Source organism: Gallus gallus, chromosome 15, assembly GCF_016699485.2.
Source record: "Gallus gallus isolate bGalGal1 chromosome 15, bGalGal1.mat.broiler.GRCg7b, whole genome shotgun sequence".
Taxonomy (NCBI): domain Eukaryota; kingdom Metazoa; phylum Chordata; class Aves; order Galliformes; family Phasianidae; genus Gallus; species Gallus gallus.
Genome location: NC_052546.1, coordinates 5,555,413 through 5,580,315, shown reverse-complemented (window position 1 = coordinate 5,580,315; position 24,903 = coordinate 5,555,413). Strand labels below are relative to the sequence as shown.

The window sequence follows — 24,903 nt, the reverse complement described above, 5'->3', positions numbered from 1 at the left end:
GCAGTGCTGGTATACCGATATTTCCCAGGGCTCTCTTGTGACAGTTTCTTCCACTGGTGATGCTGTTGAGCTGCAGCTGAGTGTTTGTCACAGATGGGCAGAAAAGTGTTACCTTTGTAGATATACATGCCTGAGTCTCCAATCAGACCTGTGTGAATGTTTTATGCAAATTTCATTAAAGAATAAGGGAAGTACACTTGCCATGTTTAACCTAAGAATGAGGCAGGAGAAAAGTCATTGCCTTGTTGAAAGCCAAGCAGCAGTTGACCATCTCTAGCCTTTGCTGTTCCCAGATTCAGGAACCAAATGGAATCATTTGCTTTAGTCTTTGATGTCCAAAAGCAAAAGCATTCCCTGTGCCACTGGGTTCTGTAACATGCATCACTTCGTCTTACTATAGGCTGGGGCAATCTCTTCCTGAATGTAGCTTTGTGGGCCATACTGTCTGTACATCTGTAAAGCTGAACTTGCAATACAGGCTAGTGGCAAAAGGAGTGATTTCAAACATGCTGAGGATATAAAAGAAAAGAGACTTGCAGTTATTGTGACTCCTGGGTCGAAGAGGACAAAGTTGTGACCACCGCAGTCACTTGTGTAGGATCAGTAGCATTGCTGTATGGCATTTATTGTGCCCAGCCAGCGCAAGTAGAGGACTTATGTTCTTCATGGGGTGAGCTAGCGACTGACACTCTCTTAATCTATGTCTCCAAGGGTTTATTAGTAGAACTAAATGAGTATGGAAATAGCAAAGAACATATCATCAGATGTGTATTTTGCTGTTAAAATTGGATGTTGTACATAGACTGTCTCATAATAGTTCCACAGTATAATCGTGCAAAGTAAACAATGTGGCCTCATTTTCCCAGGTAGAAACTGGCCTGAAAAGTGAAATGATCTGCTCAGTGTGGTATTGGAAGTGGTTTCTAGTTTTCCTGTAAGCTGTGAATGATGTACTGAATGCTGGAATCTAGATTGAATTTGGTAGTCATGGCCTCCTCTTTGCAGAGGACTGAGGTGGGGGGGTGGATCAAGTTCCCTTATTACTTAGTGTAAGCGGCCTGATGTAAATGCTGTCTTCACAAAAGTGCAGATGGTGGTGGTGACTGCGGGCCAGGTGGGTAAAGGCTGGGAGGAGAGGGCAAAGACCACATTATTTCTTTTTTATTGCTTTTGGTGTGTTAGCACAGTAGTTTCCAAGTTGGCAGTGCAAATGTGTTCAGCTTTTTGTTAGCAGCTACTCCAAAAAGCTGAAAACAAACCAGATTAACTGTTTCTCAGTAACTGCTTCCTAGTGATTGTTTTATCGTTATTCATCCCTCCTACATATTTGCTACACCTCTGAAACTGATCTGCTCTGAAAATTGTATCATGGCTGAGTTCACACCAAACTACAAAGCAAGTTGAAAGGCTCATAATGTGGTCTGCAGGCAAGTAGGGGAAATTTTGTCTTAATCTATGTACAGTTCCCCATCCTGTGAAAGGAAATTAGTTGTGCAGAGACAAAAGAAGAACAAAGCAGCCACACACTACCGTTTAGAACTTTCCATCATTCTTCTGAATGCCTTTTCTATAGAGCAACGCTTCATTTGTTTCAAGGCAGTTGTGAAATTGGAGACTGAGAGGAGTGAAGAAGGAGGCTCACTAGAAAAGCTTGTTTGTAAAGAGTAATTTCCAAAATTAACCTGCCTGTCCAAAGGAAGTGCAGAAGTCCACCCTCAGGATGGCACTGAGGTCTTGATGAAGACGTTTGGGTCTCCATGTGCAGGGATTTGTCCTATAAACTGGAGCACAGTGTTTAGAGACAAAGGGCTGAGCCAGGAGTCATGAGATGCTGCACCTCTGGGAGGTGTTGGTCTTTTCCTCCTGTTCAAATAGTGTGGTTTGTTCAAAACGCAATGGTTGAGACTTTTGTATAAGAATCAAAACTGATCTTACTTTATACAAGTACCTGCCCTCCCATATTTACATTAATTGTAAGATTCTTCCTCTTGTTGCTGATGTTTATTTGTCTCATGGTGTGGAGCTGTTCCTGCCCTCCTGAGTTCTTCTGTTATTTTCATGGTTAGCACAATGTTGAAGAGTCTGACCTGCTGGCTGTGAGTGGGACTGCTGAAGTGCTGGCCAGAATGGAGCTAATGGCAGTGGGCTTGTTGCTCTCGTTGTTTAGAAGGGCAGCAGCTTTGTATTTTTTTTTTTTAATAAAACAACTTGTGGGCTTATTCTTCAGCCTCTGTGAGAATTGACATAAAGGGTACTCAGGCTCAGGGTGCTGCACGTTGCACTCTGTGTTCATTGGTAGCTTGAAGCCATGTGTGGCAGCTCTGCCAGCTGAGGAGCAGGGGATCCAGCAACATTTTGAAGATGGGAGATAAGGGTGGGTTGTTAAAAGCTGGAGCTGGGATGTTTCCCACGTGTGTCTGCAAAATAATTGCATTTAGGCACTGTTCCCTTTGATCTAAAACCAAAGCCTATGATTTAAGGGTGCTGAGCTATAGACTTGGCCATCATTTTTTTTCAAAGGGAAAATGGAAAATCAGTAAGCAGTGTAGGTCAAGGCCAGTGATTTACCTCAGGTGTTTTAAAGCTATTTTTTGCACTATTATAGGAAAATTTCATTGAGATTTTATGAAAAGAGACAGTTCTTCCAACATACCATTCTATGGCCAAAATATATTTTAAAATCTTCAATATTTATTTCAAACTTTTTTTAATAAATCAGGTCCCAGTTGTCCTCCCAGTGATGCTGCTGGGACTGCCCGTGTGCTTCATGCTCTGAGGCTTTTCTGTAGTAAGGAGCTCTGCCAAGTCCGATCTCAACCAGATCAGCAAATAAACCTTACTACTGAAACAGTAACTTCCAGGTGCCCCAAAGGTAGGGTGGAGTCAAACCAATGGTCTGTCACCTAAGTGGTTTATATTGTGCTGCTGGTGTGAGCTGCCTAAGCTTCTAGCTGTTGTATTTCATTTTCTATGTGAGAACTACATGGTGGAAACATAAGGACCATTTAAGAAAAAAAAAAGTGCAGCTCTACTGAAGCAATTAATTCCAGTTTGTATCTGGCTGGTGTCTCTTTTCCAAGTGCTACACTGAAGGAACACTGGCACATCCCTTTTGTTTCTTCTTTCTTTTCCCTTGAGCGACCTCTCCTGTTTCCTTTGCATCTGTCCTGCGTTGGTGAGGCTGCTGTACTGTACATAACTCATTTCACCCCCTGATCCCATCGTAGCTTGGGAGAAAGTGGAGAGAAATCCTGTCAGCCTGGAGCAGGTGCTGTTGTGATCATCTCAGCAGCTGTGGGCCAGTAAAAGTGGAGGGATCAATGTACCTGGCTGCAAGCAGCAGCACCCTGATTTGGGTTGGTCTTTATTTGTTTGTTATAGGATCTGTGGGACATGCAGGCATGTATGCTGAGGCACAGTCATGTCACTTCTGACCTGCTTCTTACTTGCTCAGATCTAGGGAGAGTCAAACCAACTGGATGCAGTGGGCAAGTTGTGGAGCTGTGCTGGGCTCCTTCTTGGGCAGAATTAAAATTAGAAACTACTTAGAACCCCCTTGAATTCTTGTACTGTGCTCCGGTGCCAGACAATCATTTTGTCATCCAAGTTGGCATATAGTTTCTGCTGTTGCTGCCTATTGTGTCACCTGTTACACCATTTCTATTCTTAATGCTACTCATTGGCACCGCATCTAACAGCACACTTTCTTGCCCTGCCAGTTAATCAAATCCAAACTGGTGTCCTGCTTCCTTCTCTCCCTGCTTCTGGTACTGATCTCTTGTCTCCTTCCTGCTTGCTGTCTTGGGCTCGGTGAGGTACCTCAGAAGGCCAAACAAGTAGAAACCTAACCCAGCCTTCTTCCTCCCTCACACAGAGCAGGCGGACTTTCTATTTTTGTTTTGTCCCAGTTTAGCTCTCAGCACTAACTGATGCTGGGCTGAGACATGATAGATGTGGTCTTCTGCCTTGGTGTTGAGTGAGCCTTGATTCACAATTAGGGCTTCTGTGCAGTAAAATAAAAATATGCTCTTTAATGTTCCCTACTTATGCTTAATAAAAAAGAAATATTGTATTGTTTGCCTATGTTTAGCATGTCTGCTGCCTTGTCATTTTGGAAGTAGAACCACCCCTATTTTTAGAGCTGGGCTTCCTGTTTGATCCCTCTTTAAGTTTGTCCTTTGCTTAACACAGTAAAACTCTTTCAAAAATAAATAAAAATCTTAGTTAAACTGAGACAGTTCTGCTAAAAAAGTCATGTTCCTGTCCAGATATAAACAGCAGCAAATCTTCTTTGAATGAATGCTGTAACAAAAATTAGACTTCTCTAAAAGACACATACCCATGATGTCAAACCATGAAAAGGAAATTGAACTGATATGTTGATGTGGTCACTGTCATCTCAAAGCTTCTGTCTACAAGTGGATTTAAAACGAGTTGTATGTGTGGGAAAAGCAACCAGACCACTTATTTAGATTAATTCCCTATAGTGATGCTGTTCTTCTATGATAAGCATTCCCTGACTTAGCTCATCCAGGCTAGAAAACAACCGTCTTTTCCTAGGGTAGCAGCATGCAAAGTCTTAAATATTTCATGGTAGCCGATATGTTTCAGTGTAATAAGTTACCTTAGTCCAAAACTAACTTTGTAGTTATACCCTTACCTAAGTATTAATCAGCACACTTGGGAAGTTTGCTGTAACCACAGCTATATATGTCTCCAGCTGCTCCTACTGAAGCTTGGAAACATTTTTCTTTTCTGTGTGGCTTCTTTCTATGGCTGAGGTTTAGCTCAAAGAATTGCTGGAAATCACAGTTTGTTTTGGGTAGATGTAAAGATATTAATGGCTTCTGCATAATGCCACTAAAACACATTATTTGTCATTAACCTCTTTTTGTCCCATAACATTAAGGTTTAAGACTTTTTGCTGGCTTAAGCTCTTCCTGTGGACATGCTCTAAATAAGCCTTTTGTTGCACGAAGAAATCTAACAGCATGGGTTACTGCAGGTTGGCACTTCTATAACAAATGGCAGAGCTGCTGACACTGAGGATGGAAGATGGGGAAGGTGCTTGTTTGGTACAAATACTGTTGCATCTCTGTAAGAAGGAAATAATCTGACCCCACTGAAAGGCACCTGGTGTGGGAAGGGCTATAGGCTGGGGCTGCTTCTGGCTCTGCTACTGCAGGGTAGGAGGGCAGTGGCTGAGGCCTGTCCTGTGGTGGGGAAACAATGGGTGAAAGTACCACCATGGGCACATGGAGGTGTGTGGAAGTGTCCAGCTGGACTCTTGCTGCCGTTTGTTCTTCTGCCTCCTCTGGAGGATCTCAGAGCCATGGGATGCATTTCTGTAACTAAATTTGTATTGATGCTGGTTCTGAAGCATGGGGAAATCTCATTAGTAACTCCATTTGAGCAAGAATGTTCTGCTCTGATTTTTGTCCCTCTAGCCAGTACAGGCTATCATGTATCTGTGCTCTCCAGCTCAGAAGCTCCAGAGGGATTGACTGGGATTCAGGTCAAAGCTGTAACTCTAGGTACAATTAACCCACTAGTGAAGCCAGCAGGCTTCCTAGGGCTCTGCCAAAATCCTGCTTTGCAGTCCAGGGATGTTCTTCCCTGTAGAAGAATAAAGATCGAGGGGGAGCAGCAGACCTGTCCCTCAGCGTTCAAAGCTGGTTTCTGACTGCGGGCATCAAGTTATTTGTTATGCACAGATCTTAATTCTGTCACAAATGGTTAAAATAGTTCCTCAAGACAGCTTAAGCCTCTTAATATAGGCAGGCTTAATAACATCTGGGAAATGGCTAAGAGAAATCACATAAAATGCACACACATCCTCAAAAATTCTGCCTGAATTCACACCTCTCAGCCTCTGTGCATTCCTTTCTCTTGTTCTTCACCAGTCTCCCCTTCTGGATAATATTTAACCTTCTCCTAGAGTCAGGAAATAGATGGAACAGCTGAATCTTTTCAGGAGAGAAGAGAAAAATGCTGGCAGTAAGCCAGAACCACTGGGAAGTGGGCAGTGAGCTGAGGCTGTGAACCTGTAATTATGTGTCTCAAATTTTGCAGGCGGTGCTCCAGGAATCATTATGCGCAGGGTGTTTGATGGTGCTGTGGTTTAAAAGAAAAACAGCCCCTCTAATTACTCTTTAATTCGGAAGTCAAGAGGCTGTCAATTCACATCTTAGCTCTTCTGCTTGTAATTGATAATCAGGTACATCTAACAACCCTGTTATTGAACTGGGCCTCATATTTTTAATTCATCAGGTAACTGCTGATTTTCCTTTCAGAAAGGGTGATTGAGAGGCTGTACGAGGTCGCTTCCAGTGCGGCTGAGATCAAACCTAGATTGTACTGTGGCACATCTCAGACTGCCACAAAGCCGTTCAGATTCAATTTTTCAGTATCAAAGTGCTTAACCCCTCTGGGCTGTGGTCTCTGCTTTAATCCTCAGGCTGTGGAAGCCAGCAACCAGGCTGGCACTAATTCAGGGGCTGTTTAGTAGGACTTTGCCCCAGTTGATAACCTAATGAGCGGAAAACAAACTTTCCCCCTAGATGGTAAAGTTAACAGTTAAAAAAAAACAGCAACAAAAAGCAAGTAAAAAAAAAAAAAAGGCAAAAAGAAAACTAGATTTTGTGAATTGTTTCAAACGTGCCAATATCAGTTTTAATGATGTTTGTGCTTTTTCACACATAACTGAGCTTTCTCCCCATCCTGCCTCAAGGTGGCAACACTACCTGCAGTCCTGACTTCTGACTGAGGAATCAAATCCCATTTTAGTGGTGTTGCAGTGGAGTTTGACTGACAGGCCAGTGGGACTACTCCAGACTTACACTGTATAAATTTTTCTTTTTGATTACAAAGCTTTATGGTCTTGAGTTCCTTTCCAGAATCATTATCGCATCTGTCACTGTCATTGCTATCAGAGGCTAAGGATGTTTTTAATGGAGCAATGAAATCCAAACTATCATTCTTGCTGAAATACTGCTCCCAAGCACACAATAGGCCAGGTGCTGCAATTATTAATAATTCCCTCTGATGGCATAATACAGGCTCTCCATTTTGTTTTAACACAATTTACTTAGAGTTATTTCTTCAGCAATGGAAATTGTTTTGGAGTGATTTTTTGGAAGTGTTGCAAGTTTGTTTGCTGGAATCCTTCTCTCCTGGACACGAGGCATGTCTCTTGTGGGCTCCCTTTTGCTCACACACAAATGAACTGCTAATTAGGATGATGAAATTGCTGAGAGGGGTGAAACCTTCCAGTTGGCTGAAGAGACGATTATGGATTAATCTGTATGAAGCTGAAGGCTCGACAAAAACTGCTGTTCAACATTCTGGTGCTACTGAAACTTGTATGTCTGCCACTCAAGAACTGCAAGTATGTCCTGTGGTTTTTGTGTAGAGATCCAAAGTGAGTGCTTCTGCTGCTTTCATCTCCACTAGCAATGACCAGAATTGAGAATACACAGCAATCAGCATCAGGTGTTCAGCAGTTCATATCATCTGCTTATGCAGCCTGCTTTTTATGGGTAACTTTTGTACATGACCAAAAGCATCTTGAGAGGCATATGCATGTTTAGAAAATTGCACAGTATAATTTGGAGAGCTAGTTGTCTTGCATGCCCCCTGCTACCACATTAAATCAGTTCTTCACAGATTTTAATGTACTCCTGCTCACGTCGTCTGTGTAAAGGAGGGAAATACTCTCCATCTCTCTGAAGCAAAGGCAACAGATGACTCACTCAGTGTAATACTGGGCACAAAGTCTTGTTCCAGGTTAGTTTCCTGCTGACTTTTTGAGCTGCTTAGGACCTGGGGAGGTACTGATGCTGTTCTGTTGTCCTCTAACAACAGCTCTCCTGCAGTCGTTGAGAGCTTACACGTTTAAAATAAATCAAATGTTTGAGGAGTGTTCCTGTGCATTTGCAGGAAGCCGTCGAATAGTGGATGTGATGGATGTGAACACGCAAAAAGGTGTGGAAATGAGCATGTCCCAGTTTGTGAGATACTATGAAACACCAGAGGCCCAGCGTGAAAAACTCTACAACGTCATCAGCTTGGAGTTCAGTCACACAAAGCTGGAGAACATTGTCAAGCGTCCCAATGTGGTAAGAGATCCTGTTTATTTTTAGCTTCTTTCCAATAATCAGTTGTTTTGTAATAAATAATGGAGCTGTAGGATGCACACTAGAAAGAAAGTCACGTGAAACACCTGTAACTCTTGTCTTTTTAGGATCTCATTTTCTACTGTCTCCTTGACAGTGGAACTTAATTTACAGGAATTAGGTGCCTGATGAGCTCTTAATCATGAGATTTGTACTGATACCCAGTTCCTTTGAATGTATTTAGGGGAAACTGCATTTAAAATTAAATACCTGTCTATTGTCTTTTGGTATTGTGTAAGTGTTAACGTGCAAATACAACCTAATCCAAAATAATAATAGAGCTATTTTGTAATGTAAAATATAAAGCTATTAATACCCTAGAAAAAGCAGTCTTAGTCTGTGGCTTGGTGAAGAAGGAAATTGTGGATTATCTCTAAGGAGGAGGAAATTTAAAGCCATAACCTGGGAGCTTAAATTCCTTCTACAGACCCTCTTGTTCACTGCAAAAATATTCAAGGGGAACCAAAATAAAGAAGTTGGAAAAACATGTATTAAATATAGAAGTTTACACGTAATTAAATCATCGTAATTACTGCTAGGTCAGAATTGGCATTGTCAGAGGAAGAAGGTAGATTTGTATGCATTTTTGAAAAGCGGGTGACTCTTGTAACTTCATGGAGTTACTAGCAGTGAAACTGTGACCCTGTTAATAAAGATAATTTCATGTATTACTAAAAAGTAGCACATATGTGAGTGAGGATTACAGCATCAGCTCATAATACACAGTGATACAGTGGAGGAACTGGCACTGGAGGTTTCACAGCATCTCCTCCGGACACTCGCCAGAGAATTTGGGCATCAGTCCTGGTTGATCAGAGAACAAAGAGACTTCTCAGAGCAGAATGAGCGCTGCTTGTTCCCACTGAGCCTGTTTCTGGCGCTGGATGTTCATGGTGATGCAGAGTGTAAAACTATAGCCCTATGGTGCTTTGCTGTCAGCCACTTTTCTTACAATTTACAAGTGCTATTCCAGCTATACTAGCAGTTGCTTTTTTTTTTTTTTCCACTGGAGACATCTCTTGTATTTGCAGGCAATATAAACACCATACTTATGCCTGAACTGGTGAAGAAAAAAAAATAGATGGCAGATTTTATAGCTGATTTATGGAAGTAATTCTTAAGTAGGGTTTGTGTTCTGTTACACATGTATCACAAATTGAATATTAAGCACTTATTCAGAAGTTTATACAGGTTTTTGCTGTCATTCAGACACTAACCAGGCAGTTTTGGAAGTGCTCTGGGGATTTTCTGGTGTTCAGCTGATCCCAATTTTCCCAAGCACATCATTCTCAGTGAGCTTTTAAAACATCTGTGCTAATTTCCTGGGTGCTCAGGACTGAAAAATGCAATTAGGTCCCTATTACCCCATGTAAATTAATTTTTCATGTTTGTTTAGTACAGCCTGAGTGCAAAGTGGTTTGTAAAACCAGCAATATTTGGATCTCACTGGAAGAGCACTCTTTCAGCACCTCTTAGGTGCTGAAGTGGTAGATACAAGAAGAGGTTGACAGGGACTGAGGGGAAGTCCAGTCAGTGCATACAGTCAGATATTAACCAAATACTGTATTTGTAGGAGTGGATCCTTTGAATGCTGCAGGGCTATTTCAAGCCCACATGAGGCAGAAATACTTGACTCATGTCAGTTGTGTAAAGACTGTGGGTTCCAATATCAGGATGTGGGGATTATTTCAGAATTGGGGCAGTAATGATCAATTTTTTTTCCACGTACAACTGTGATAGTCATAGAACTGGTACTAATGCTACTGGCTGTATCATCTCCTTTTGACTCTTCTCAAAGTACTGCTTGTTATCAACAGTACCTGGTGCAGATGGAGAAATAGATAAGCAACAGCCCTAACCTCCAAAAGTGTCATGTGCTAAGTGCAGCATTATGAAAATGCTCTGGGGATGCAAGCCTTTGGGTCAGCTCGTACAAATAATCGTTCTTCCATGGGCCTTTTAAAAGATGTAGCAGTTGGGATGCTAGGTTGAGTGCTGCCCATGGCAGAACTGGACCTCTCTGTTCTTGCTGCGTGCAGTGGGAGGGTAGGTGACCAACAAACACCTTGGGTTGGTCTCGCAGCCCTTGTTGACCCATAGATAGCATGGCATGAGGTTTTGAGCTGCTCGGGATGTATAGCCACGCTGTGGCCAAATGCCGCACTACAGCCTGCCTGGTTGGACTTCCCTCCCTCACTGGAGTTTGCTGTTTTGAAACCTGGTGTGTGTGATCAAGTTGTGTAACCAGAAGGGAGTGTTATGGATACCTAGGGCATCACTAAAAAGACCAACAAATGAGACACAGGCTTGACCTTACTGTGTCTGGTGGACAGCTAATGCTCTGGGACCCAGGAGAGATGTGTTAAAATGTCCCTCAACAGGCACCAGTTTCCACCTCCTCTTTATCTTGCCGGTAATGTCTTTCTCGCTGTTTTCTCCTGCCGTGCTTCCTAAAAGTTTGGCATTTGAACAAGAACTTCAGTGAATTTTAATCTGAAGTAGAACAATGAAGGAGAAGATAATGTAATTACTAAAATCAGAATGTGGCCAGAAGAATGGGTTTAATGTTCCTTGAAATGTAACGTATTGGAAAAATGTAATTCTTTTGTGCTTGTATTTTAATGCTCATAAATGCAGTTTCTGGGATACTGGCTACAAAAAAGTATGCCTGCTGCTCATCTGCTGCTGTCACTATTAGAGTTCCAGCCAACAGGGGGTACATCCTACCATGTGTTCTGTGACTAACAGTTGATTTTTGGGGCTTCCAGGTGGACTTAGTCGACTGGGTGGATAATATGTGGCCACAGCATTTGAAGGAGAGACAGACAGATGCTACCAATGCTATTTCAGAGATGAAATACCCCAAAGTGAAAAAGTAAGTTTCTTCAAATGCTTTCCTCTTGACCTCCTGGTTTAATTCCTTTTGAACTCAAAAGCTAGAAGGAAAGGAAATCTTTATTTATTTTCAGTGAGCAGGAAGAGGGATTGGTGTGATTGATCTGCTTAAGCAGTGTAATACTGATGGGCTGCTCCGGCTTTGAAGGAGACCAATTTTGTATTTGAGAATTTTACAATGAATGCTTCATGATCTTAAAGCCTGTGTTTGGGATCTTTAGGAAAGGAATACTATGTATATGTATACCTTTTAAATTTCTCAATGCAATTTTTCTAGATATTTTAAACTGAGATATAATCTACGATTTGAGTACATTTTCAATCAAATCCCTTTAAAAAGTTCCTTTTTATTTCTCAGTTTTCAGCAACTGTTTTGAAAATGGCAGATCTTAAATGATAAAGATGTGAGAGCGGTCAAATGCAATAACAGGCTTCCTAGTGAGGTGGCTGATGTCCCATGCCCATCAGTGTTCAAGAAGTACTTGGATAATGTCCCTAACAGTATGCTTTAACTTCTGGTTAGCCCTGAAGTGGGAAGTTGGACTTAGTGATCTGCTTAGGTCCCTTCCACCTGAACTATTCCATTCTCCAAAAGCACTGCCCCAGAAAGCCCCTTCACAGGATACAGATGTCATACAATTCATACAGTATAATTGAAGTCCTTCTGTAGGCTGGGTTCAGATCCTTCCCAGGGTTCTAAACTACTAATGGCTGAAAAGTTGTTAGCTGATGCTTCATGAAATGAGCTTGCAGTCCATTTTTAATAGGTGTGAGTCTCTCTCAAAGATTTGTTTCTGCCATTCATGGCAGTTTACTTACCTGCTGAAGTTCCCAAATATTGGACTTGCTGCATACATTGTGTTTCTGGTGGCAGAGGACCCTCTCAGAACAGGTTTGATGAGGATCACAGGTAGTTTGTCCTGCTCCTGCCAATCTCAGTTGTAGTCTTTGGATGAGTTTGATAGTATAAACTCACCTCATTGCTCCTTCTGTTTGAATGTCTTCCTTGAAATTATAGTGGCTTCTTTGTTTTTGTTTTTTGAATATTTGGAGTAAAGATTAGAGGAAACATACCACTTTTGGAGGCCTGAAAATATGCACTGGAAGAAGTTTCACAGGAATGAACAGCAGAAATTGGGGTTACTGTTAATAATGTAACAGCTGTTGACTTGTATGGCCAGTGAACAGCAGATAATCCTGGAAGCACTAAATTGACTTCACTGCTGTTTCTGTTTTAGAGGCATTTTCTATTGGCCAGACCTAATGCTGGCAGCATCTCACACTCTGTTGTTGAACCAACTTCTAGCATTCTGCAAATCGCTTAGAACTGTTTCCAAACTGTAATGTCTAAGATAGATTGATACTAACATATACAAAGAAGCGTGCAGTCACAAAGTGATATGCATCATTTCATCTCTTATTCCATAATAGTAAATATTCTGGAAGGTGCAGGTCTCCATAATAGGAGGGGCTTTGTGGCAAGCATTATGGGGAAGCCCTGTCCTGTGATGTGCTGAGCACGCTGATTTCAGTAGAAGTTAGAGGTACTGTATCCCGAACAAGTAAAGTGCTTGTTAGGGTCATCAGATATGGATAAGAGTGCCAAGTTTCACACGTGCATCTGGAAATGTCCTGTGTGACTTGCCTAAAGTTGTACAATCAGAGTGGAAAATAGAACTCAGGCAAATTGTTTCCCCTTCCCAAGTGGTTAGTCCACTAAATAACATGCTTTATTTATAACAAGCTAAAACTAAGGAACAGTTCAAATCTTCAGGATTCCTGGACTGTACAAAGTAAGAAGTAAGGAAAACTGTCCCTTACCTGGAGTAGACACACTCCAGATACAAAGAACAAAAATGCAGTAGGTAAACAAAGCAAGGCAGAGATGGTTTAAAGGATAGGGTAACAACATGACTAGCAGAATTTAGCTGAAAAAGCAGAGTGTATTCTTGCAGTTCACTACTTGCATCATGAACTGCCAGATGGTAGGTTTCAAGGAGGGATTTTAGAGAAGTAGCAATTCAACAGATTTTGACATGGAGCTTTTCCCATGTGTGGGGGGTGACCTGGTAGAAAGGAAGGGATGCCTGTTCAGGAAGCAGACACAACCACAGAGGTTGCTGTCACTAGCAAAGGGAAGGTGGAGGTTGGCAGCTTGATAAACTAGTAGATGTGATAAAGGGAAGCTAAACAGTGAAAGACTAGGTGCTTGAAATGTGAAAATGGAGTTTGTTGTGGGGAAAGGGAGTTGCTGTGCATAAGGGTTAAAGTCAAGTATGATGCAGCTGGAGTGAGAGTGTAAGAGGATGATCTAATGAGCATCATCTAGCAGAAAGGGTAGAGAAAGATGATTTACAGCGCTGGTGGTACGGAATCTGTATTGGTCTGTAGAAGCAACAAAGATAAATTTAAAAGCAAATATTGATAGTCTAGGAGCACCAGAGAAGTTGTCTTGGATCAGGACAAAGCTCCACGGTGCTCAGTAACCTCTCTGCTGCTGTCTGCTGTCAGAGCTGCTCTGGGAGGAATGGGAAAACAGCACAAGCATAAAATGATGCAGCCCCTTAATAGACTTCTGAACTTCTACTGTAAGCAGTTCAGGCAGGGACTTCCTGAGCTGGAAGTGGTTTCTGTGTGCTTAGTGACTCTCAGGAGGTTTTTCTTCCATGAACTTGTCCAGTTTAAATATGAAATCCTCAAGAGATTAGCTTTCTCCATCTCTGGAAATTCAGATTGCCCCTTTCCTGTATAGATACCAGTCCCAGCTATTGCTGTGAGTGCCCAGAGGGCATGAGCCCTTATTAAAGAGATTGTGTTCAATCACGGAGCTAAATGTCAGTGCTGTCACTTGTTTCACGTGTCCCGTTTGTCTCTGTGAATCACCAGTATTCATATTCTTTAATTCTGACTGTTGATGCTTAGAAATTGGATTGTTTCATTTCATTTTGGTTTTTAGCGTTCTCATAATACTGACTTTGCAGTACGCGATACCCACCATTAACGTGTTCCCTACAAACAAAAAGCACTCCAGCGAGCGCGTTGCAGTTTTGCAGACACAGATGGCATTACCAGACACAAATGTCTGTCTTGGCTCCTGCACATCGAGTTCCGTGCTGGGAGTGAAGTTAGAGAACGCTCCATCTGCTGCGCTGCTTCGGTTACTAGGAGTGCTACACGTGCTGGAGGCTGCTGTGGCTTTCACTTGGATTTGCACCATTAACTTTAAAAAAAAAAAAAATTAAAAAAATCAGGGTAATGAGGTTATTCATCTGTCTGTAAGTAAATGACTACTTTCCTAATAAGAGCCTTAGAGGACTGAATTAAGTGAGGAACAGTTTATGTCAAAATAAGTAGAACTTTCCAAGCAGTGCATCTTAAGCAGCAAGAAAACGTGAGAAGTTAGGGGCTGTCCTGCTGAGATGGTGGTGCTGTGACAAAATTCAAACTGATGTAAGTTGGCATTGCCCCTGAAAAAACTGTCCTATGCCCACATTGTCCCATCTTTACTGCCAGAACATGCTGTTATGCAGCTGCAGTGTAAACTGGACTAGAAATTGGTCTGGCTAAAAACCGACTCAGAAATAAAATAAAATTGGTCACTCTTCAGGCCATTCCAGCCACCACATGGTTGCATGGATGTTTGTGCCAACCGGGAGGCAGTGCAAGGGCATGACAGGATCATGGCAGGGGGATCACAGGCAAAGCCCTTCTGCAGCTCATGCAAGGTGCAGGTCTATGTGGTGCTGGGAGAGCAAACAGTGGCTCGCTGCTGCTGAGATCACAGAGCCTGTTTACAAAGCAGCAGCAGCAAAATAGCAACTGTGCCAAGCCTCAATAGCTGCAGCAGCCTTTTGGCCTTCAAAATTCTTCTTATTACTTAGAATATCTACGCACTGCTATAATAGATCTCTAATATCACTGCTGCCCTTCAATAAGGGATGATATCGGGGGATTGGACTTGATGATCAACCCCCGTGATTGTGATTTTACATCAAACATCGACTTGTTCACAAAGGGTGCTGCTCTGATACAATACACTGTTAGCACTGTTTTTCCCTCTGCTAGGCAGTTACTCAGCCGTCCATTCCTTTCTATTCATTCATTCCTTTGCTAAGCAGAGATGGATTTAAGCAGATGCTAAAATGTTCTGTGGAGCTGTGGTCTAATTAGAAGCTGAGGGTGTGCCTCTGGGGACAGAAATTGCCCTTTGAATTGCTGGAGCTCACAGGTCCCGCAAGGCAACCTGGTGCTGTTTAATGCATTTGTGATACTTCTGTGCATGGTGTGTATCATTTGTGAATTGTTTTGGATACAAAACTGCCCCACAGATATAATTAAGTACAAGAAAATGAGACCAGTAAGCACGAGTTCTCAAACTTTTTAAGTTAGCCAGGTAAACAAAACTTCATGTCTTCAATTTGATGCATTAGCCTCAAATCTTCCCATGTGTACAGCTTGCAGAGTCACACATACAGCTGAAATAAGTGCTGGTCTTTGAAACTCCTTGTGGTGTAGCTGAGCAGCCATGACACACAGAGATGGAGAAATGAGCTGCATCTGCAGATACCAGAACACTGTTCCAGCTTCACGTGCTCACAGGGCAGACAGGCCAGGTTTGTGTAAACTGGCAGGTTGGTTCGTTTCTTCATAGCCATCACTGCCTTCTCAGAAATTTAAGCTTCCAATTAAGAGAGAGGCCTCTCAGTTCTTAAAGTTCAAAGGTAACCTCCCCAGCACGAGCTGAATGCACACCATAGCGGTGAGGTTTGCAGCCAGCCTGAAATGGTAGCTGGGTGCAGCTCTGCTGTTCCTCTCTGTGAGCTGTCCGTGCCAAAATCCAATGGCTGGAATGTAAATAACTCCTTCCTTGTGAGGTCCCTGCATGCAGCAGGGAGGCAGGCCAGGATCAGGAGCGTGCCAGGGCCTCGGTGCTTCACCAGCACCTTGGATGGGAGCAGGGCGAGGTGGGATGAGGTCGGCATCAACTGCTCTCTTTGCTACCGGTGTGATCTGGATTTCTGGTTGCTTTGCAAAATCTCTAGTGCAAACTGAGGCTGTCCCTTATCTGGTGTGTTGTTTTTGTCTGCCTGACTCAGCTTGTAACCCCCTCAGGGCAGGCACCAGGTCCTTTATGTGCTTTTGAAGTGCCTGCTGCACGCTCCACCTTTAATGATTAGTTCCTCTGTGGTCTGGAGAGGCGATGCTTTGCCTGAAGAGCTCCTCACCTCACCTCAGGCCCTGCTCCTGGCGGGGAACCCGGGGCTGTGGGCTTCCCGGTGCCCTTGGAAGGCGGAGCTGGACCTGAGGCTGCAGGTGGGTGCTCACGCCCTGCTTGCAGACTGGGGGTGTCCACTCTACGAGGGGGGAAGCCGGGGACCCCTTTCTGTGAGGGTCCCATTCTGTGGGGGGAGGCCCGGTCTTTCCACGAGCGGAAGGCTCCTCCGTGAGGGACCCGGGGCCCTCGGGCCTCCCGCGAGGGCTGCGGGCGCGGTCGGCGCTGTGGGGGCCGGGGGCGGCCGGTAGGGCCTGGGCGGGGGTGGGGCGGCGGAGGACGGCAGAAGGGGCCGCGAGCGCTGGCCCCGTGTCTCCAGGGTGACAATGGTTCCTTTTGTCTCGCGGCGTAATTTGTGGCTTTCGGTTACGGGGCCCCTGTGCGGGAGCGTGGCTCGGGCCGTCGGCATTGTCCGGGGCGGAGGTGCGGCGCCGCTCCCGTCCTGCCCGCCGCGGGGCCTGCTCCTTCTCCCTGCTTTGGCACTCGCAGTCGGCTCATGGGTTTGTGGTATTCGGTTTCAGGCTTAGGGATTTCAACCAGCCGGCGCTGCTCCTGGGAGGAAGGAAGAGTGAGCTATACTTTTCTCATTGGCCCGAACAAAAAACAGAAGCCTCTGCTGGGGTTTGGGAGTGGTTTATGGGCTGAGCTCAGTGGCAGGGGAGCCCTCGCAATGCCAGAGGGAATAGAGCCGTATGGTGCACGATACCTAATGCGAGAGAAAAGGAGCTGAGCTCGGGGTAATGCCGCCTGCGTGTGCTCACGCGTCTCCCCCCAGTCCGTGTGCATGTGCATTTCCCTGCCTGCGCGCGTGCCTGCGCCCGTGCGCGTCTGCATCCTGCCGTGTCCGCTGCTGTCTTTGTTTCGCTGTTTGCTTGTGGGTTCGGAGCGATGCGTGGCGAGTGCATTGTGGGTTTGCCTGGGAGCGTGCTGCGTGCGGAGCAGCGGCTCTGCGTTGTTTCTGCCTCCGTCTGCTTGGTGATTGCCTTCCTTTGGATCATCCCCCGTGCTCTTTATGGGGGATGATCTTCCCTGCGAGTTCGCAGCTTACTCCATGTTTCTCCGCATCCTTTCACTAACAGATTTCCCTAGATTTTTTTGGGGGAAAGTTCCTCTTTCCCCTACACCTCAGATCCTTCCTCCAGAATAACAGTGCATTAACCCAAACAATTCCTGGCTGTTGGAGCATGAAACAAACTCCGGTGGGGAAGGGAAGCTCTCCGATGGGAGAGTACAAGCAGCTGCCTGATGGTGTAAAGCCCATGCTGGTGCTCTGCAGGGGATGGATGTGGTGGAGAACAGCTGAAGTGGGGCATCCTTTGCATCACCTGCACCTTCAGAGCGTACCTCCAGGGTTATGTCCCTGCGCACCGCTTGGGGTTGTGCTCCCATAACCCCGTTACCTGCTGCGGCCCTGCGTTTATCAGCGCGGTGACTGTGCGACAGCTCTATTTTAATCACGATGATTATTGCGGGTGTGCGTGGCACAAAAAACCTGAGAAGTTGCTCCTTCCCCACACCAGCAGCTGCTGGAGCAGCGGTGTGTGGGGCTGCGCGGGGCCATGTGACTGCGGCGCGTTGGGAAGGAAGCGCAGAGGTCAATGCAAAGGCATTGTGCCAGGCGTGCTGCGGCCCCTCCGCGCTGTGGGGCCGGACAAAAGCAGCCCGGTGGGGTGGGTGAGCAGCAGAAACCAAAGGGGAATCTGCGCTGTGTAGTGACTCCTTTGTGGATGGGAAGGAAAAAAAGGTGTTTTTGTAGTTCAAAACGCGCTGTATGTTTTTGTTAACCACCATTTGCGTGGCTCGTGGCACCCACCTGGATTGGAATGGAGGTTGTGTGTACAGAGCTGCAAGAGATCAGCGGGAAGTGGGCAAAAAGAGAGTAGGGGGAAATGGACAAAAATGCGTGTTGGCACTGCTCTCTGCCTGGGTGTTTTCTCACACAGCTACATTCTCAGCCCTCGGGTTTGACAGGACATGAATGCTGTTGTTTCCTATCTGAGCACAAACAGATCAACAGCTTCAGGTCTGCGTTAGCCGTGGGCGGATGGGCGCAGCCATACAATGATGAGTTCACCTTCGGGCCCCGCAGTGCTCCCCGAGCGGGTGTGCACAGGTAGCCGGGTCTGACTGAACCGATGATGCCCTGCTTTTATGGCTCGCCTTCCACAAACAAAAGGAATCAATTCCAGAGGGTTTGGGTTTCTACTTGAGCACAATGCAAGCCCCTCGTCCTCAGTGCTGCCTGCAAACCGAGGGTTTGCTTTATGTGCCGTGATTCCGTCTGTGACTTTTTGCAGTTTGGCTCAAAGAAAGGTGCCTTCCTTCCTGGGCTTTTATTGGTTTAATTTCTGGCTGACTTCTTGTAATCAGCAACATCTTGATGGGCTGCAGCATGAAAGGAGAAATTTAAGGAGAAAAAAAAAAAGGCGTTTGGGAGGGAAGGACTCGTATTTTGAAATGGAGCATATTGAGAGTCTAGACAGCCCCTGGGCTAGCTGGGAATCCTGAAGCATCCCGGCTGCCCGGGGGTATTTCTCCGCTCCCGCTCCTGGGGGCGCCGTGAGGAGAACCCGCGCTCCCGCGCGCCGCGCTGCGCAGAGCCGTAATGGCGGGCGGCGGTGCGGGACCCTCCGACCCCGGCCCGCCTTCCTGACAGCGCTGCGTGCCGGCCTGTCAGCCCGGGCTCGCGGCGGTTGCTAGGCAGCGGCTCCTGGGGCCGAGGGCCGCGCTGATTGGTCGGGCGGCCGCAGCCTATCGGCGCGCGGGACGTTGCACGCCGCCTGCATACTGCTGAGCCTCTCGCCACCTGGATGTGCCGAGAAAAAGGCACAGTGCTGTGATACCTTTTTTTTTTTTTTAATTTTTTTTATTTTTCCCTCCACCTCCCCTTTCTGGTACTGTTTCCGTAACCAAAAAAAAAAAAAAAAAAAAAGCCAAAACAAAACAAAAAAAAACCCTGAACCCTAAAAAAAAAAAACCCCAAACCAAAAAAATAAACCCAATCAGGCCATGAAACGGAGACCGGAACAAGGAAAAGAGGTTAGTGGGTTAAGCGGTGTGCGTTTCCTGCGGCCGCAGGGCGCTGCAGCTCGGCCATCGCTCAGCGCCGGGGCCGCGGGGCCGGGGCTGCGGGCGGGGGGCGCCGCCGGGAGAGCCGCACCGAGGCGGCGTGAGCTGACGGGTTGGGTGCCTGGCCATGCTGCCGGCTGCGGCCTGGCTGCCTGCTGCTGCTGGGATGCCGAGCGATGGGAACAAAAAGGAGCTAGCTCGCCAAGCGAGGTGTCTGCCCCCCGCTCCTCGCAGGAATGGCAGCGGTGACACGCAGGTGATGAGCGTTTGGGAGCATTTATGGGCAAATGCGATTTTTCAAAACTTGGAGGCTATTTGCGTACGGCTGACGGTGAAGGTTATGCCCGAGCGATGAAGGAGAGCGTGGAGCGGAGCAGCCGGTGACGGGCGGTGCAGCGCTGCTTCTGACAGCGTGACTCCCATCCTGCCTCCATTCCCCGACTCTGGGAGCTCGCTCCTGGCTGTCCAGACTGCAAACTCAAACTCGGAGATGCACGTTTTTCAGTTACAATCTAATTATCCTTACTTCACGAGATAAAACCCCCCGTGTTGTAAATGCAAAAATATGGTTGGATGGAAGCGGTATTGCACATGCAGTACTCTGTAAATTAAGACATGAAAAATACTGTTTCAGACTGATTCTGTTTTGTCCTTTGCTCTGCTTTCAGGTACTGTTTGATGAGTGTGAAAGGATGCTTCACTGATTTCCATATTGATTTTGGAGGCACTTCAGTGTGGTATCACGTTTTCCGTGGGGGGAAGGTAAGTGAACCTTGCTTGATGTTTGTTTTTATTCCTCTCTGCCTCCTATGGCGGGAAGGGGTTGCTTGCTTTTGTTTTTCTTTCACTTTTTTTTTTTCTTTTTTTGTCGTCTTTGCTGGCCGGTTGTCAGTCTGTTTCAGTTATCTTTGATGTAGATGCAGTTTGCAGAACTGGAAGGACACTGTTCACCTTTATGAAACAAGCAAGTGATTTGTTTGAGACCTGTAATGCGTACGTTGGTGGTGGTGGTGGCTTTGTGCATGTTATTGCTGCGTGGTTAGAAGTGTCACGCAGAGAGTACATGGCTGTGTGTACCCTTGTTGGGTCAGAGTGCCCTCCTAAGTCACCTTCTGTAGCTGGAGCTTCACCATATCCTTTTAGAGATTCCGTGTTCCTTCTGTGTGCACGCTGTAGCTGAGCTGAGATGTTGCAGAATGGAGAAATGTTAAAATGTGAACATAGCCACACATGCTGTGTATCTTCACTGGTTTAGGTTGCTTTCCTAATTGTAGTGTAGACAGCGTAAGGTGGGCACTGAGATAAATGGAACAGATTGATCGTCTCTGCTGTGCGGATACTGCTAATCTCTGCGTACAGTGAAGTTGTACTATACCAGCACACTGTTTTGAACTGAAAGTGAATTGTGCAGGCATCTTCTGAATGAGATGTTTCATGGAAGAGAGATGACAACTGACAGTTATCTTGCCACTTCCAGCACGTAATTGCTGCTGCTGTCTGCTCTGGACCTCAACGTACAGTACCTGGAAAATGTGTTTTATGCAGAAAGCAGGCTTGGTGCTCTGTGTTCATTTCTCTAACGCATGATAAACTTCTTGGAATTTCTCATCTGTGTGTTTTTGTTGACTGTGGGTAATAGTTACATCTGTGCTTTATTTTTAGATCTTCTGGCTGATTCCACCTACTCTGCAGAATCTAGAACTTTATGAAGAATGGGTTCTCTCAGGAAAGCAAAGTGATATCTTTCTGGGAGACAGAGTGGAACGATGCCAAAGAATTGAACTGAAACAAGGCTATACATTCTTCATTCCTTCAGGTATCACTTGCTAACTGTTTTTGGAATCACAGGAATTGTTGTGCTCGGCTAACAGCTCTCTGTAAAACAGTTCTTCACATCTAAGGCCTGTGCTGAGCTCTTTATTCGCTGTGGCAAGGAAAGACGGGCTGAATGCATTTCATTTCCCAGGAATTGTCTCATTCAAACTGAGGATGTGTATGCGGTGATCACTTGAGAGAGGCCCTGGGTCTCTGGGGCTGTCAGTTCACCACTTCTCAGAGGTGCTGTGACTTTTGTTACTGCCGTTGGTTTTCTTGGAAAAGCACTTTTCTATTTTTCTTATTCTGAGGTAAAACTGCTATTAAATATATCCAGTGACCAGTGATCTCTCCTGGCAAGTTTACCTGCATTTCTGTTACCTTTGACTTTGCTGCTGTCTGTGGTCAGAGGTGGATTGATTCCTGATAGAGCCCAGTGGAGATTCTGCTGTATGGAAGAGCACGTGTTACACTCCATCAAAGTTGCTTTGTGGGAAAACAATGTTATTTTACGATTATAATTCTTCAGGACTTGTGCTGGTTGTGCTGGGTATGGACATCTGCCAGTAGCCCAGGCGTGCCATGATTTTACACTGCTGCCTGCCTCAGTGGCTGCGTTGCACGACTCACGCTCTTTCTACAAAGCAACCAGACAGTTGCTGCTTTGAAGGCTGGTGTTTTCAAGCCTTTATTCTGCTGCCTAAAATGGATTAAGGATGGTGCAATCTGTAATGCTCTTCATTTCAAATGATATCAGGCTTTGCTCTCTTTGACTGTTATGGGTCTGCAAGCTTCTTTATAATGATATAATACATTGCCTCTGTCTAGTGGAGCTTACCAGGGAAATAAATATTGATAGCCTTTTTACATGACAGAAGGACTGCTTGGTAGTTCTTCAGCTTCTAGAATTACTCTGCAGAGATAAGATTGTTACAATTTTTTTTTTTTTTTTAAATCTTGGAGATGGATAGAATGCAGGTCATGAAAAGACATGGATAATGTTCTTGCTAACTAGGGAGCATTACTAGTATCAACTGAAGTCTGCAAATTTGCACATTGGTAAGTATTTGGTCAGAATCAGCTTGGAGGTGACAGGTAAAAGGACCTGGAGGGTGGAGGAGTTAATCCATTAAAGGAATTAGGTCTTCCCTTGAAACAGGTCAGAATGTGCTGTTACTGTTTGAACTGGGTGTTTGAGTGTGCCTGTGCTGTTTGCTTAGATCTGTTACTGCATCTTCATATTTATCTTTGTTCCCTTGTGAGCAGCCTCCTACGAATAAGACTTTCTGTGTGTTAGTTTAGTCACACTCAGCAGCTGGAATACAGCAAGTTGTGGGAGATTATACAGGACACAACTGTAGTATGGTGGCTGAAGTGTTCCCACACGTTTTTTGACTATAATTTCTGTTTTCTTAGGAACACCCCTAGTACAGAAATGCCAGTACCCCAGCTGTTGTAGGCCCCTTGGCATGTTTGAAAGACAGATATGAATAATTTCTCTTTAAGCACCTGATGGATTTCAGAGGTTTTTGTTCTGCTGTGTACTGTCAGAAACCTTCGCAAATCTCTTATGTGAAAGAACAGTATTTTCTTGTTATTGAAGAAGGTATGAAATGCCCAGTTGAAGTTGTTCCAGGTCAAATTGAGCATAGCCTTGTCAGAGAGATCTGTTCTTATGACCCCTGATTTGTGAGAGTATCACACTGGTTTATGTTAGACTGTGCTTTGTATGTGCTTTGTAGCTCTTAGTGCTTGGGCTCTGGTAATGGGTGCCTGTAAAATCAGTCTGTCCCACGCTTTCAGTTGAGCCTGATAAACTCTTAACCAGCCTCAAGTTGGGTGCAATGGCATGTGCTCAGAAAGTGTGGAATGATAAAGCTTGTGCTCAGCTGGACTGTGAATGAAGAACATCACAGTGAAGGGCCTTTTGCATAAAATATCCTGCTGTGCTCTCATTTTCAAGTCATTTTTGGAGGTGGTCCTAGCAATGCTGTTATATCATCACAGCGTAAAGGATGAAGTAGGTAGAGAAGACTGTAACAAGACACATGGGGGAGTAAGATCATAGGCTTGTGGGAGATGGAAGGTTTCTTTGAGAATCTAGGATCAGCAGTAGATCCAGTAAATCCTTGAAACTACAAAGCAGTTGCACAAGAATGGGAGTTATTCTTTCAGAAGGCATAATTATAGTGCTCACCAGGGCCTCAGGGTATTTCCCTCTGCATCACTGCCTTCGTCTTTTCAGGATTAGGCTTAAACCAGTTAATTTCTACCTATGCTTCTAACCCTGGAAAGCACCGAGAGGCATGATCACAGCTGTGGAATCAAGGGGAAAATTGTCCAAGTATTATCAGCATAGTGAGTCACTGTGGGTCAAAGTGCACCTTGCAGTATTTTAGGAGGCCCTCCCAGCTGTGGGGTTGGGGGAAGTTAAGCTGGGGTTCTGAGGGATGCTGAGCCTGTTGCCTTGCATAGAACCCAAGCTGCACTCTTCATGACCCCATAGGACTTTTCCAAACAAGTGCTGCACTGTTACGAGCTCTCACCTCCTACCTTACCAGTTCCCACTGATGAGTCAAGGATGATCAACTCTGGTAAAGTCTGCAGTAAAGTGGTAATTTAACTAAAAACCTGGCCTCTTCTGTTCGTATAATCTAAACTGATGTCAACGTTTAATTGTCAGTTGACAAATATACTGCTTTCTGATGTGTTGAGGATTATAGCCAGACTAACATTCAAGATGTGAGAGCAGCTGAGAGATCAAGAGGAGAAGGAAGCAAGAGTTATTATCCATGTTAGCACAGTTTTGTTTTTTTTTTCCCTGTAGAAATCTGGTTTGTTTTCCTAGGATGGGAGATAACTTGTCCTTGTTCATAAAGACATCAGTAAAGAATGCTGTGGGCCTAGGCTGTTAGCACTGTGTATGTTATCACAGAAGATATTTAATCTTTCAAATGGTTCAGCGTTCAACCTGGATGAAATTTGGAGAAGGTAACACATCTTGCTGTGATGTAGTGTACAGTGGGTGCTGCGTATCTCATCCATCTGCCAACCAGAAGGGGCATTTATAGAGTGCTTCCTTTTCAGGTATAAACTGTGATGGTCTCAAAGAGGAGGAGCATAATCTCAGTGTGCAGCTGTTGTCTCAGCAGGGACACACAACAGTGTCATCAGTCACAAGTGTAGAGTTTGTCCAGTATTGTTTGTGCTGTTAGCTGTACAGGGAGTGTGTTCAGTGATGGTTTACACTGGGGATATACAGAGTGAGAGCACTTGGTGTACACTGAGGTGTTAACTATGAAGACGGTATTCAGGTGTCTCTGACTGTGTGAGGGGCGGACTGAGCTGGTGTTTGGGCAGCATCCTCCTGATTTCTGCCACTCAGGATTACTGTAGGCACTTGTCTCTGGCTTGCATGCAGCCACTTGTTCTTCACTTAGGTACTGACTGCTGCTTCCCTGCAGCCTGCTAGAAATGCACTGCACACTGAGTCATTGCAGGTGTGTTAGCCCTTTCTTGAATGCTTTTAGTGCTTGTCCTTTTACTTTGAATGTGAATAGTTTTCCTCTTTTACATCACCAAGTGACTTCAGTGGACCCTGTTCTCTCCCCACTTTCTACCCTTTACCTTCTCCAGTCTTCATGCCCTGTAAACCACCTTTTGCTTCCTTCCTTGTCC

General features: G+C 45.0%; 1 protein-coding gene across 16 annotated transcripts in view; it reads left to right on the top strand.

Annotated features, from left to right (window-relative positions):
• Positions 1-24,903, top strand: part of KDM2B (lysine demethylase 2B) — a 104,869-nt gene that overhangs the window by 15,313 nt on the left and 64,653 nt on the right. For 10 of the 16 annotated variants that reach the window (XM_046901254.1, XM_025155631.3, XM_004945557.5 and 7 more), the window contains 4 exons: positions 7,939-8,117; positions 10,943-11,049; positions 20,079-20,172; positions 21,073-21,226. In XM_046901254.1, coding sequence (XP_046757210.1) covers positions 7,939-8,117; positions 10,943-11,049; positions 20,079-20,172; positions 21,073-21,226 — 534 coding nt within the window. Of the gene's footprint in view, positions 1-7,938; positions 8,118-10,942; positions 11,050-16,237; positions 16,383-16,587; positions 16,910-16,984; positions 19,667-20,078; positions 20,173-21,072; positions 21,227-24,903 lie in introns of those variants that run through there. The other 6 variants (XM_040648402.2, XM_004945562.4, XM_040648401.2 and 3 more) reach the window with 5 other exon arrangements.